The sequence below is a fragment of the Purpureocillium lilacinum genome (genome assembly GCF_023168085.1).
Source record: "Purpureocillium lilacinum CBS 284.36 DNA, scaffold_1, whole genome shotgun sequence".
Taxonomy (NCBI): Eukaryota; Fungi; Ascomycota; class Sordariomycetes; order Hypocreales; family Ophiocordycipitaceae; genus Purpureocillium; species Purpureocillium lilacinum.
The window spans coordinates 7,123,651-7,137,960 of NW_027072111.1; the positions used below are offsets into that span (position 1 = coordinate 7,123,651).

At 58.6% G+C, this 14,310-nt stretch overlaps 4 protein-coding genes across 4 annotated transcripts; 1 reads left to right on the forward strand and 3 right to left on the reverse strand.

The window, feature by feature from the left end:
- PLICBS_001760 (uncharacterized protein) lies at positions 1-1,960 on the reverse strand (the record flags this gene model as incomplete). The annotated part of the gene is made up of 5 exons (XM_065599901.1): positions 1-6; positions 65-714; positions 785-1,107; positions 1,158-1,452; positions 1,513-1,960. 5 exons carry the CDS (start codon positions 1,958-1,960, stop codon positions 1-3), a joined length of 1,722 nt encoding a protein of 573 aa, XP_065455973.1.
- A 1,924-nt stretch (positions 1,961-3,884) lies between these two features.
- On the reverse strand, positions 3,885-5,276 carry PLICBS_001761 (uncharacterized protein; the record flags this gene model as incomplete). The annotated part of the gene is made up of 1 exon (XM_018317141.2): positions 3,885-5,276. The coding sequence occupies one exon, from the start codon at positions 5,274-5,276 to the stop codon at positions 3,885-3,887; it is 1,392 nt and encodes a 463-aa protein (XP_018182666.2).
- Positions 5,277-6,509: 1,233 nt separating this feature from the next.
- On the forward strand, positions 6,510-7,735 carry PLICBS_001762 (uncharacterized protein; the record flags this gene model as incomplete). Its single annotated transcript, XM_018317140.1, has 2 exons — positions 6,510-7,266; positions 7,326-7,735. The coding sequence occupies 2 exons, from the start codon at positions 6,510-6,512 to the stop codon at positions 7,733-7,735; spliced, it is 1,167 nt and encodes a 388-aa protein (XP_018182665.1).
- Positions 7,736-9,683: 1,948 nt separating this feature from the next.
- Positions 9,684-13,574, reverse strand: PLICBS_001763 (histidine kinase osmosensor; the record flags this gene model as incomplete). Its single annotated transcript, XM_018317139.1, has 5 exons — positions 9,684-9,890; positions 9,943-11,442; positions 11,499-12,592; positions 12,646-12,678; positions 12,737-13,574. 5 exons carry the CDS (start codon positions 13,572-13,574, stop codon positions 9,684-9,686), a joined length of 3,672 nt encoding a protein of 1,223 aa, XP_018182664.1.
- Between the last annotated feature and the right edge of the window lie 736 nt (positions 13,575-14,310).

Below are 14,310 nucleotides of genomic sequence, written 5' to 3' on the forward strand. Positions count from 1 at the left end.
TCAAAGCTACAGAGGACGGCGACGCTGAGCGTGGTGAAGTGCTACACAATGCGCAGCCGGGAACCTTGACAGTCGTGGACTGCGTGACGACGGGAAGGACGGTCACCACGGGTGGCGGGGGCCGGGTCTCGTTGGGGCAAGGGCTCGGACCGTTATGGCAGATGTACTTGACAGGAAGCACGTAGGTCGCCGTGATGTCAGGAAATCCCGTTCTGGTCGTGTTCATGGCTGAGCTCATGGCTTGCGATGTATGGGTAGTAGCCGGGCAATGCGTCGTGTAAGAGGTGTAAACCTCGGTGGTCACTTTGCCGATGTTGCAATTGGTCACCGTGGGCGCACACGAAGTGATGGTGTAAGTGCGGGTGGTCCTGATGGTTGATGTGACAATGGAGGAGGTCGTCGCCCTGGCTGTGCTCGTCTTGCCGGCGGAAGTCCATGTGAAGTTGCCCGACGCAGTGAAGTTGGACGACTGGACAGGTGCCGCCGACACCGAGCTAGATTGCGAGGAGGTTGTGGTAGAGCTCACAGACGAAGACACGAGGGACAATCCACGTCGGCACTCCCCGACCACGGACGGCACTGCGTTCGGACCCTTGCCAATGGCAATCAGGTTGCTGCCACAGTCCTCGTTGTTGGCGATGTAAATGTTCTTGTTGTCCTGATCGTATACGACGTAGGCGGCACGAAGGAATGAATCGCCAAGAATGGCATCCTCTGTCACGATTGTCAGCTGCTGACACTAGACCAATTGCAGGTCCAACGGACATGGGAGACGAATACTTACTGTCATTCTCAAACGCGCCAAGGATGCAGTACTTTCCTGAGCGCCAAATGAAGTCGTTCACAGGAGCGTAGACGGTAGTGTTGCCAAACTTGAAGTCGATCGTCATCTTGGAGTCCCGGGCGGGGCATTCCACGGTATACACCTTGCCGTTCTTCTTGGCGGACGGAAAAGACTTCAGCAGCTCTTTGACCACGTAGGTCGGGAGCTGGCTCAGGGTGCCGCCGCTGTCGAGGAAGACTGGAACACCGTTGACTTTGTCGAAAACAGGAGTGGTGGTGCCATTTCCCGAGGAGACGGACATGCCATCCATGTAGACCCAGTACCTATGTGCGTCAGCAGGGGTTGGGGACAAGCACGCGGATTGAACACTCACCGAATGGCTTTGTCGGGTGTATTCGTAGCGGGGATAATTGGGCGCTTCTCGAGCGAGCCCGAAAACTTCTTGGTGTCAAGACCGCCGAATGTGACGGAGCCACGATTGTCGCCCATGTTGCGCAGGTCGAGACTGAAAGCGCGGCTTTTGATGAAGCCCTGCTGGACTAGAGAGTCGATGATAAGGGGGTAACTACTGTTCCAAGTGTTTCCCATCGGACCGGCTCCCATAATGCCAGTGGCCGTGAAGTTGCTGTTTAAGGCGACGCCAAAGACCTGCTGCTTGAGCTTCGCAGCTGCATATAAAACTCAGTCTGAAGACCTCGTACAGGACGACTTGCGAGGCCGGAACTTACACCCGAGCTGGACATAGTCATAGACGTACGCGAGCTCGACCCCACCAGTGCCATAGCGGATCTCGTTCTTGACGTGCGCGTCGACAAGCGTCGTAGATCCCGTGAAGCGGCCAAACTTGGAACACAGAGTTGGGTCGTACGCATTGGAGCAGTTGGGGTTCACCCACAGCTCCGCCGAGCCCGTGTCGAAGACAACCGTGACTTTTTGGCCAGGCGTGCCGAGGACCAGGTCGATGGTGTAAAAGGTTCCCTCGTTCTGGCTGATGATGTCCACGGTGGTTTGTCGCTTTCCGAAGGTGCTTGGCATCTTGGTCTTGGCAGTGACGGGATAGCGCACGACGTCCTCCACCTCGACCGAGGCACCCTTGGCGACATCCCTAAAGACATGGCCATAAGCCAGCGCCGCCGACGGCAACGCTGCCACAGCGAAAAAGAGGGAGGAGAGCATAACGAGTGCTTTGCCCCCTTGATGGCCGGCTAAACGAGCGAACCGGCATAATAAACCCCAAGTCAAAACTCTGGGGGGCCCACGGGGAAGCTATACTGAAGTACTCGAACAGAGGGACAGAGCCAAGCCAGCCATATGCACGACGGGACCATCCATCCATGCGGGACCGTTTGTTGGGTGAGCTTATTGACTCGATTGTTCCCGTGGTGCAGGAGCGACAAGGCTGCGCTTTTCGCCCGCGAGGACTGAGAAGTCGTGCCTGTGTTGCTGTGGGCTAACAGGGGGACAGTGATGGATCGGGTGTGGAGGGTCTGCAGTGTGTGAGGCGCTGGGAGGCTGACGCTGGTGGAGTTGAGAGAGAGGGTGATACCGACCTGTGCTCCCTCACCTCCCACCAGTGCGTGGGCGTTATCGACAGAAGACCGAGTTTCTGGATAAACCCATTGTTGAGAATACCCGACAACATGATGGCGAGAAGACCCCATCGCCCTTTTGTTCAACAGGAGACATCTGGCGAGAGCAGTTTGCTGGAATCGCTTCCCGGCCAAGAGCGCCGAGTACACTCGGGTGAATCGATCACGGCGCCCATGCTGTCCCAGCTTGGGAACAAAGACGAGCGCGTGCACGGATGGGAATCGGATCTTGGCGTTTCGAGATGAGCGTGGCTTGCAGCCGCGGGCGAGCGCAACGGGGCATGGACGCAAATAGAACTGAGATGGAGCCCGCCAGCGCCGTGGAGCCAAAACGATCGACCCCTCAGCGCTTTCTGATGCCGCAAAGCGCTGGGAGATGCACACGGCGTATCTGCTACGAAATATTTGCAAGATTTCAAGAGGCAAGCCCTGCATGTCGAGTACCGCATGTTGCGAAGTATTGGATGTGAAGCGAGTTCTTCTTCCGTCGTAGTCTATTCGAGTGCTGCTTCAACCGCGCAACAAAGCATTCAAGAGGCGGCTGGCTGGCTGTTGGCACGGACGTCTTCCCGTGGAGTCTCGTGGCAATCGCCCACGGCCTGCCTCAATTTATGCCGGCTTTGTTTCAGCTTCAAAGAACTGCAAGCAACACGTTCCGCTCCCTGGCCTGTGCTGGGCCACTGGGACCATAGAGCACAACACAGCCCAGCACGGCCAAGTGCTGTAGGCAGACGCCAGAAGGGAGAACACTGCCCAGTGACTTGAACCTCTTTGCAAGCTGGCTGGTAACGTTGGGGCCCGCCTGCGTGGCGTCTGTCGTGCAACCACTTGCGGGATATTTGTCCGTGTCAGTGCGCGAGGCCGTTGCTCCAGCGCGTGATGGGCACCAGTCCGCTATCCGTACAGTACGTATAAAAGGCGTATAAAAGGCATACAATATGCGTACAAAAGGTACAAAAGGCAGCAGTCGCACAGCAATGCAAGACTTGCAGGCGACAGATCGCCAGCTGGACCGAGCATCCCAGTGGCACAGTACAGTCCGGTGTATGCGAGCCAGCAACGGACGAAGATGTGAAATGTAACATGCACATGGCGGGCCACTGGCAGACATGAACTGTCCGACTTATATTTGGGACGATGCTGTCTATTGAGCAGGGCATCTTGTGCCGTACAAGCTCCAGTTGGTAGATCATCCACCTCACTCGACAGCGTCCTAATTTCCAACGGATTCACATCTCCCATTTTTACCCAATACCGTGACGCCCATCGCTACCCAATCCCGTGTCGCGATCGACTCGATCTGTTCGATCTTCTATAAGACGTCTCGGGGATGGCTCGAGGCCGGGGCGACTAGAGATCGGTCGATCCGACATTAAAGTACTGCCGACTCGCCATGCGAAGCCGGTCATCAGCGAGTCAAAGGCGCTCATTTGGCAATCCATGTGCCTGTTGGGGACACGGCGGGACTTGGACGCATTTTCGACCCGCAGCTGTTAAAAGACGCTGTCCCTTCAGTTGACCCAGCCCTTGGGCCCGCCCCAGGTGCCCTTGACCATGGAGTTGTAGTAGACCCAGGGGAAAAAGTCCTTTTTAAGGTGGTAAAAGGCGCGGCGCGGCTCGACCTGGTCGATGCCGAGCCAGCCGTCAAATGTCTCCTTGGGAACGCCGCCGTACTTGAACTCGGCGAGGAGGACCTTGCCGTACTCGGTCAGGAGCGGGCACGAGGTGTAGCCGTCGTACACGGCGTCGGGGTCCTTGCCCTCCGTAGACCGCAGCAGGTTGCGGACGAGGACGGGGGCCTCGGCGGTGATGGCGGCGGCCGTCTTGGACGTCGGCAGGCTGGAGGCGTCGCCGGCGGACCACACGTTGGGGTACTTCTTGTGCCGCGTCGTGGCGTCGTCGACGTCGACGTAGCCGGCCTCGTTGGCCAGGGGACTGTTCTTGACGAAGGCGTGGGGGCCCATCTTGGGCACGACGTGCAAGAGGTCGAAGCGCTTCGTGACCTGCTCCTGTCCGTCGGGGCGGGCGAAAGTGGCGACGTTGCCGTCGACGGCGACGAGGTCGTGCTGGAACAGGCCCTCGACGCCCCGCTCCCTGCGCAGCTCGTCCAGCTTGGCGCTGTACTTGGGCACGCCGAACATGACTGGCAGACCGGTGGCGAAGCTGATCTGGATGGGGGAGTCGGCGGACGCAGGCTTGTAGAGGCCGGCGCGCTTCCAGTGATCAAGCGCAAGCCACATGATCTTCTGGGGCGCACCGGCGCACTTGATGACGCCGGCGGGCTGTGTGAAGATGGCGCGGCCGGCCTTGAGCTTGTCGACGGTGCGGAAGACCTTGTCGCAGTGGTCGTAGCCGTAGATGGAGGAGACGAGACTCTGGGGGTCGGCGAGGGCCTCGGGCAGGCCCTTGACGCTGCCGTAGTTGATGCCGACGCCGGGGGCGACGACGAGCTGGTCGTAGCTCAGGCGGTCGCCGCTGGCGAGGGTAAGCTCGTTGCTCTCGGGGGCAAAGGCGCCGACGGCATGGTTGTAGAAGCGGATGTTGGGATCGACGAGGGAGTCGAGGCGGCGGCGCAGGTCCTCCTTGAACTTGAGGCCGCCGCCGACGAGGGTCCAGCCGGGCTGGTAGTGATGCCACTCGGCCGGGTCGACGACGGCGATGTCGTGCTGGGCGAACTTGCCGGAGCGCAGCAGCTGGTGGCTGATGGCCAGGCCGGCGCTGCCTCCGCCGACGACGACGACGCGGTGGCTGCGCGAGACGGGGTTCACGGCCGAAGCTGTCGCGAGGAGCCGGGCGTTCCGCGGCTGTTGGAGGAGGAGGCGGCGGCGCGAGGCGGCGGCGGCGGCGGCGGCCAGCAGCCTGGAGGGGCCGCCGCGCAGCAGCGACGACGAGGGTCCGGGCATGTTGCTGCAGCGGCAGGTGTTGTGGTGGTGACACGAAGCGAAGGACCAATTGAGACGGCACGGCAGGAGAAAGAAGAAGAGGAAAGGAAAGGAAGGCGCAAAAGGCAGAGAGAAACAGAAATATTGATCGCGTGCTACGGTGGCTTCGACGTTCGCAGCCAGACGCGCCGCGGCGGCAGGCACTAATAAAAGTGTCGCTGTCAGACGTGCAATAGGTTACACTTCCATCCCACCTACCTTATTGCGCGATGACGCCCCGAGGCGGCTTGGGCGGCTGTCGGAGCTGCCGCCCGGTAGCCGCCCTGGCTGGGCCCTGAATCCGCTTAGCTAAGTCGACGCGGCGACCTGGAGCAGTTGCTGGCGCTGGTTTCGTCTTGGGGGGGCTTTCAGGGGCCCATGAGTCGGTTGGCGCGCTGTCTGGCGGCTTGCAGGGCTGCCGCCGGCAGGCTGGCAGCGGCCCGGGCCCTGGCGAGTGCTGGAGTCTCACCCGCCCCGGGTTCCAGGAGTTCCATGGATCCATTGCAGCAGTACCTACCAGCAGTGGCCCCCTATGCAAGGCCCCTGGCCGGCACTGTTCCGTCCCGTCGCGCATTCCACGGCTTCCATCCCTTTTCCCCCGCCACATGCAGCAAAGTTTACGTCTCCGAGAAACACAATCTTGAACCTTACTCCGCACTCTCCTCCACGACGGAAACAGCCCAAAATGCCGTACGGAACTGGGCTTACCTCCTTACTGCCCGCTGCGTCTCTCGGGCTGCCGCGCCCCAAGATAAAGTACGTCCCGTCTCCACCAGAAGCCCGCCCAGGTCGCCGAACCGTCGAGCCGTGACTCGCCTACCCAAACCCGCCCCGGCCCGTCCATCGTACGATGACGCTCGGCTCGACTCCCGCGCGCGGATGCCTTTATGCACGACAAACCAGCTTTTGTCGCATCACATGCGTCCCCTCCACTCCCCCTTCCCCCCCGGAGCGCCCAGTGGCAACCCCGGCGGCCCTCCCGGAGGACCCGTCCGGCACTCGGTGACGGGGTAAGACGGAGGGAGAGCCTCTTCCCAGCGCACTGCCGGCCCAGGTCCACCGGTCGGCTCGCTCATGGCTTGTCGGCCGCCGGTGAGGGTGCCCGTAACCAGTACTTCGTATATCTCCCGATCCTTGCCTCGTAAACCTGCAAGAACCGTACGACACTTTCTCGACCATCGTTTTGTCTCCCGTAGCAGCGCGTCCATGGTCACAATGAGCGCTCTGCCAGTCTGTGCTTGCCGTCGCGCGCTTGCGGCGAGCACCCGCGCCGTATCAGAGGCGCCGCGACTCAATGTGATCAAGGGCTTTGGCAACATACTCTATTCCAATTCGACCTCAACATCTGCAGGTTCTCCAAGGCCGGTCAAGCCCAACGGGATGTGCGTCCGGTCACGTCGCCCTTACTCGACTGATGCTGTCTCCGCGCACACACCAAGCGCGTCTACAACCACCACCGACAAGAACCTCCACACTGTCGAGGCTTCTGGAGCGCAGCAGCCCACCGTGCATGCCCTGTTCGAGACACAGACGGGGACGTGGCAGTACGTCGTCGCCGACCCGACGACATCCGCCGCCGTCATCATCGACCCTGTCCTCGACTACGACCGGACCGCCCGGGCCGTGGCTACCGCTTCTGCGGATGCGCTGCTGTCGCTGGTCGAGCAGAAGCGGTATCGGGTCGACATGATTCTCGAGACGCACGCGCACGCTGACCATCTCACGGCGGCGTCGTACCTCCAACGTCAGCTCGTCCGGCGTACGGGACACCGCCCACCCATCGGCATCGGGAAGCGCATCGGCCAGGTCCAGGAGCTCTTTGCCGAGCGCTACGGCGTGCTCGAGGAGGAGTACCGTACCGTGTTTGACGTGCTGCTCGAAGACGACGAGGTCTTTCACATTGGGCAGCTTTCCGCGTCCGCGATCCATCTGCCGGGACACACACCCGACCACATGGGCTACAAGATCGGCGGTTCGTCCAACGCCTCAATACCTCATATTGACACAGGGTCACTGACACTGCCGTCGCAGACAATGTCTTTTGCGGCGACTCGCTGTTCCACGCGGACATTGGCACCGCCCGCTGCGACTTCCCCGGCGGCAGTGCCCACACGCTCTACGCCTCGGGTCGCAAGCTTCTCAGCCTGCCCCCCACAGTCAGGATCTGGACGGGACACGACTACCCCCCAGACGAAGGCCGTGGCCCTGTGCCATGCATGACCGTGGAGGACCACAGGAGGTTGAACAAGCATTTGCGGAGCGGCGTCACCGAGGACGAGTTTGTGTCCCTCCGCGAGGCCCGCGATGCCGCTCTGGCGGCGCCCAGGCTGCTCCACGAGTCTCTTCAGACCAACGTCCGCGCGGGTCGGATGCCCAAGCCGTCGCCTGCGGGGCAGCGCTTGTTCCATCTGCCGTTGAAGTTGCCGGAAGCCTGGAATTGAGAGCATGTGTAGTAGGAAAATATTTGTGTGCGAAGTAGGAACATGTAGCCAGTGGACCGATCCCTTCTACTGGTGACACGGCCATTACTTCAAGGGTGCCACGCCGCCTCTGCGCGACCATCATCAGGGCCAGATATTGCTTGTAGGTTAACTTCTTGGCAACTATAGATAGCGAGTGACATGTGAAACAAAGCCTCGAAAGCACCGCCCTCTTTGCTCTACTTGTTCGCTCCAAATGCCGGTCTTCCCCTAGGCGATAGCAGGGGGATACGGTTCTCAATCTTTACCGCACAGACTTTTGGATCCAGTTGATCAGGAGCGTTAAGACATCCTAGACCGTAACTCGGGTTCCGTCGGTGCCGTCACCTACGCTCTGCTCTTTTCCTCGTCGAGTAACTCGTGTACCGTCAGTATCATCGCCAACACTCTGATCCTTTCCCCGCCGAGTGACTCGCGTGCCGTCGGTGCCATCACCAACGCTCTGGTCCCTTCCTCGCCGGGTCACTCGCGTGCCGTCCGTGCCATACCCGACGCTAAAGTCTCTGTTTCCTCGGGTGACTCGCGTTCCATCGGTGTCATCGCCAACACCGTCTTCCCTTCGTCGCCGCTGCAATCTGTAAGAAAGACTTCCAACTGAAGCGCAATGGAGATCTCACTGTCACTCGCGTGCCATCCGTGTCGTCGCTAACGCGAAAGTCCCTGCTTCGCCGGGTAACTCGCGTTCCGTCAGGGTCAACGCCCTGCTCCTTGCCGCGCCTGGTCACCCGAGTGCCGTCGGGCACGGCCATTTCCCTATCACGGGGCATGTTGGGGGCCTGCGGCATCGCAGCCGCAAGTGCCGCAAAGGCGGCGACAGAGGTGGCAAGTGTGATGGGCTTCATGTTAAGAAACAAGATGAGGGGATCTGCACTATCGATATTTTGTGTGTTTCTTTCTTTATTGTTCGCATTGCTAAGATGGAAGATCTCGTCTCGGGGGCCGCTTTTTATACCTTGGCCACTAAAGTCAAGAGCTGAGCGGGAGGAATGCTGCTGTTCAGGTCGTATTTCTCGCGATGCTGCCCGCCATGTCTCACGCGTATCGACTGCAACTGGACCTTTACTCGCGTTTCTCGTGTCTGTCGACCAGCTAGGACCAAGGCAGACAGCTAAGTGGCGAACGCACTTTACATGGGAAGGGGGTGCACATTATAAGGGGGCAGTGGCTCGGCCGATGTCGACATCCGTGTTGAATCACCCTTGATTAGCGAGCGAGCGGCCAATGACGACAAATGTGGTTAACATCGGATCCAGGTATAACAAAATTCGTGTTGTCGCAGCTTCCGTTCTGGGACGAGATCACGTCAAAGGTGCAGCTTTGCGCCCATGTTGCTCCGATTGACGCTATATGATGCCAGCTTACTGAGAGTCTCCCTCTGCCAGCTGAAGGCTCAAGGAGGAAGCTCCCCAACCATCCCGAGGCACCATCTGGACGCGAGCTGATACGCGAAAAGGGCTGCGATGCGCACTACGCCGTACTCGTCGTTTACAATCGCCAGGAAGCAAAGGCCAGACACTCCCGGGGCGTTGCCCCTTGCCGAACAGCCATCGCCTTGCCGTAACATGAAGCCGGGAGAGCTAAGACATTGCTCAGGTCGTTGGCGACCCTTGCCAGGTCGTTGATGAGCAGCGCGCCGCACTCTCGCCTCCCGGCGATGGTGGTAACCGGCCTATTATGACTGTCAGTCAAAGTGAGTAGCGACCGGCAAGGGTGACGCCTTGGGAGTAAGGGGGTTGGACAGCGAGGAGGACTTGACATGCACACGAGGATCTCGCGATAATCCAAATCCTGCCCGGGGTTGCGTTGGATCAATTCCTCTCTCGTAAGGGTATATTGAGCACCGCTTCTGGCTCTTCATAATGACCACCTCCTCGTTCTATGTACAAGATCGATCGACACTATCGTTCGGCTACTCTGCCAGGCTGGCGCATCGAAGAATCGTGTCTAGCAGCTGGTTCTGTTGCAGCGGCTTCGATAGGTATTCGTCCATTTGCCCCTGCATGCATTTCTCTCGGTCACCGATCATGGCGTGCGCCGTCAGCGCAATGATGGGCGTCTTCTTCGCACCGGTTCGCTGTTCGAACTCGCGGATGGTCGCTGTGGCCTCGAACCCTCCCTGTATCAAGGTCAGCGCGCCGTCCAGATTTCCAAAGAGTGCATGCGCTTACCATGATGGGCATCTGAATGTCCATGAGAATCACATCAAACTTCTTCTCCTTGACCGCCTCCACTGCTTCTAGCCCATTGCCTGCCACTGTGACGACGTGGTGGTATTTCTGCAGGATCTTTACCGCGAGTCTCTGGTTGATTGTGTTGTCCTCGGCCAGCAGGATCTCCAGCGTCCTCGTGTTTTCGGCGAGCGACGGCGTAGCCCTGTTCTCCAAGGCAGGTATCATACTGCCGCCCAAGTCCACGAGCTGGCAAGGCGTTGTCATGTAGGACGTAATGCCTAGCTCGAGGCAGGTTTTCAGATTGACGTTAACGACGGGCGCCAGAAGAACAACGGGGAAGTACTTGAACTGGTCCAGTGCGCGGAATCTTCGAGCCGTGTCGATGGAATCGACGATGATCGCGTCGCATTCTTCCGGAACGGCACCGTTGGCGTTGCCGGAAACCTGGCGCCCGTCGAAGCTGAAGATGATGGGTCGCAGGCCGAGTTGCTTGAGCATACCCTCAATCTCTGTCCCAGAGTTCGGGAGCGCCTTGTCCACGACGAGCACTTGATGGCCACGATATGGCTGCAATTGCTTCTGGATAAGCTCCTCTCCTCCGGACGCTAGTCTCACCTTGCAGGTGAAGTAGAACTGACTGCCCCTGCCGGCCTCGCTACTGACAGAGAGGTCTCCCCCCATGAGGTTGACGAGTCGCTTTGAAATAGAAAGACCCAGCCCGGTACCGCCAAATTTGCGCGTCATGGAGCCGTCGGCTTGCTGAAAGGTATCGAAGATGAGGTCCAGCTTGTCTTCGGCAATGCCGATGCCGGTATCCTCGACGGCGAATTCCAAGGCATACTCTCCGGGGTCAATCGGTGACGGCTCCGGGCTTTCGCGAATGGTCAAACCCACTGAGCCACGCTCGGTAAACTTGATGGCATTGCCGACCAGGTTCATGATGATCTGTCTCAGACGGAACGAATCGCCAACCACGTAGTCGGGGACCGAGCTATCGACCTTGAAGGTCAAATCAAGGCATTTTTCGTTGGCCTTGACTGCCAGTGTCTTTAACGCGTTGAACACTGTCCCTCGAAGTGTGTAAGGAATCTCCTCGAGCACCATCCTTCTAGCCTCAATCTTTGACAGATCCAGAATATCGTCGATAATAGTAAGGAGGCTGGTGGCCAAGCTCTTTACAATGTTGAGCATCTCTCGCTGGTACTGTGTTAAGTCCGTATCGAGGGTAAGCTGGGTCATGCCGATAATGCCGTTCATCGGCGTCCGGATTTCGTGAGACATATTAGCCAAAAACTCCGACTTGGTCCTGTTGGCCAGTTCCGCGGCTTCTCGAGCTTGCGTGTTCCTCTGAATGCTGTCTCGCAAGTTCGATATCATCTGGTTGATCTTCCGCTTCAGTTCATCCATCTCCCCGGATGCCTCCACGTCTACTAGCTTGCTGAAATCGCCGTCTGTCGCCAAATTGGTAATGTCAGAAAACGCGCGCACTTGTGTTGTCTAGTTACAGTTAGCAATTGCACACTGAATCAAGCCTTGTGACGGGGTCCGCGTACCAGGTTGCTGGCCATTGTGTTGACATCTGTGGTGATTTCCTTCCAACGCCCATCGAGACCAACGACGTCGGCTTGAGCGCCCATCTTCCCGTCAAGACCGACGTCCTTAGCAACACGCTGAACTTCATAACAGAAGCTCGAGAGCCGGCCGACCATGTTATTGATCGTGACTTTCAATACCTGGATCTCTCCGTTGGCTTCGACGTCAATTGTTTGGCTCATGTCTCCATTGGCGATAGCTTGCGTTACCGCAGATATGCTCCTCACTTGGACTGTGAGGTTTGAGGCCATGGTATTGACGTTCTCAGTCAAATCTTTCCACTTGCCCTCGAGGTTCGAAACTTGCGCTTGCCCGCCTAGAGTTCCTTCGGTTCCGACCTCCCGGGCCACCTTGCTAACCTCTAGGGCGAAGGTGCCTAGTCGATCGACCATTTGGTTAATAGTGTTCTTTAGCTCGAGGATTTCTCCCCTTGCTTCAACGCTGATTTTCTTTGTCAAGTCTCCCTTCGCTACTGCCGTAGTCACCTTGGCAATCTCGCGAACTTGTGTCGTTAGGTTCATGGCCATGTAGTTAACGTTCTCCGTTAAGTTTCTCCACGTTCCTTGGACATCGTGAACGGTCGCTTGACCACCAAGTCGGCCTTCGGTTCCGACTTCTTTGGCGATTTTTGTGACCTCTCGCGCGAATTGCTGTAGTTGATCGACCATAGAGTTAATTGTGGACTTTAACTCGAAGATCTCGCCTCTGCAATCGACTTGAACTTTCTGAGTAAGGTCGCCCTTCGCCACTGCAGTAGTAACCTTAATGATATCGCGGACTTGAGTCGTCAAGTTGTCGGCCATGGCGTTAACGTTAACGGTCAGATCGTTCCACATTCCTTGCACGCCTGCAACATCTGCTTGGCCTCCAAGAATGCCCTCGGTGCCGACATCCCTGGCAACACGTGTAACCTCGGAGGCAAAGGTTCGTAACTGATCGACCATGGTGTTAATGGTTTGTTGCAGTTCCAGGATCTCGCCCCTTGCAGGGCGCTCGATCTTCTTTGTCAGGTCGCCATGCGCGACTGCAGTTGTCACTGACGCAATTTCTCGAACTATGCAGAGGAGTCAGAAGGTTCATGATCGGCACGTGGAATGGAGTACAAACCCTGGTCGGTGAGATTCTGGGCCATGACGTTGACTGTGGAGCGTGGTCAGTCAGGAGTCAGGGACGTTGAACATCGCACAGGGCACAATACCATTGTCTGTAAGTTCTTTCCAAGTGCCGTCGATGCCGCCAATCACTGCTTGCCCACCCAAGAGACCCTCGGTGCCGACTTCGCGTGCTACTCGAGAGACCTCGCTTGCAAAGGTCTGCAACTGGTCCATCATGGCGTTTATAGTGCGCTTAAATGTCGTGATCTCGGGGTCCAGCTCCACGGCGTTCATGCGCACCTTCATCGTCAGATCGCCACGGGCAACAGCGGTGACAATCTGGCCGATTTCCCGGAGGACCTTTTGGAACGCTTCGTTGGCCTTCTGGTGTTTGAGCAGCTCTCTTTCCAAGGTCGCAACAGACTTGTGTTCCAAGATATCCAAGGCCCCTTGCTGCAGCCTCGTCTGTGTGACCAGCTGGGCATTGAGGCCCGTGATTTCCTGACGCTGGGTGTCAAGCAATTTGGACTGATCTGTGACGTGCTCTTGCAGTGCATCAAGCGCATCGTGGTCCAGTCGGCGGCGTTTGAGAGGAGGGCTCTCTGCTGCCGCAGCAGCGCCTTGACCGACGCATTGGGAAGCCTGCTTGGAGGCAGCGGCAGGGCTGCAAACGCTGCTTGAGCCGAAGAGTGTATCACTGAGCTCATTCGGAGTCTGCGGGAGAGTGGGAAGCGTGGCGACGGACGCTCTGCTCTCGAGGTGGCGAACCCTGATCGCGAGTTTCTGGAGCTCAGCCTCGAGATGCCTCTTAGCCTGGGTTTCGGACCCGGGAAGAGCAATTTGGCGGCCAGCGGGGTCGGTCGGGGACGAAGCTGTGGAATTGCCGGCAGCGAGGGACGCGACAATGTCGGCAGCCGCCGCCAGAACACTTTCGTCCATCATGTTCGGGTGCCAAGGGTGCGGGATGGCGGAGCGATTGACGAGGCAGCTGAAGACTCACAACGATTCCCAGAGGCTGCGCGTGTAGTCGGTCGTGCCGATGACGGGACGCCGCGCTCTGATGCTGAGGCGCGCAGGCGGTCGGGCGGGATCGTCGTGGAATAGGGGCAGCCGATCCAGGTGAGGTGATGCGACAGAACCCTCAAGGCATGTGCTCGTGGTGTCGCAGGTCGTCAGAGTCGACGTCGGAGGATCAGTCGCTCAGCTCACGCCCTACCGAGGACGCGGCGAGAATGAAGATTGCTTCGGCCGTGGCGGTCACCGCCTGGCGTCGACTGGAATCAGGCGATGCGAGGCTACCCGGCCATTCGAAGGCGCGTCGGGCGACCGTGCAAGGAAATGACCCGTGCGGCGGCAAAGGAGGCGGGCGGGATTGACGATGAGTTGGAGACGGGAGGGAGCACGGACGCCCGTCGGTGCAGAAAGGCATCCAGACTGCTCGAGATTTGCGAGCCGTTTCAAGCTGAGCCTCTGGAGTGTGGCTTGGGTCTAGACTGGTCCAAAGGTACGTCGGACGCGCGCGGAATGGCGCTGATGCCGTGACTGCATGTGGTGCGCTCAGTGGCCGGTGGCGAGGACGACGGGCAGCATTGGGCGGACGTGCGTACATTGGTATCGTTGCTTGAATGCACCGAAGCCGTATCAAATACATCGGCGTAGGCTCCTGTACACAACGTCA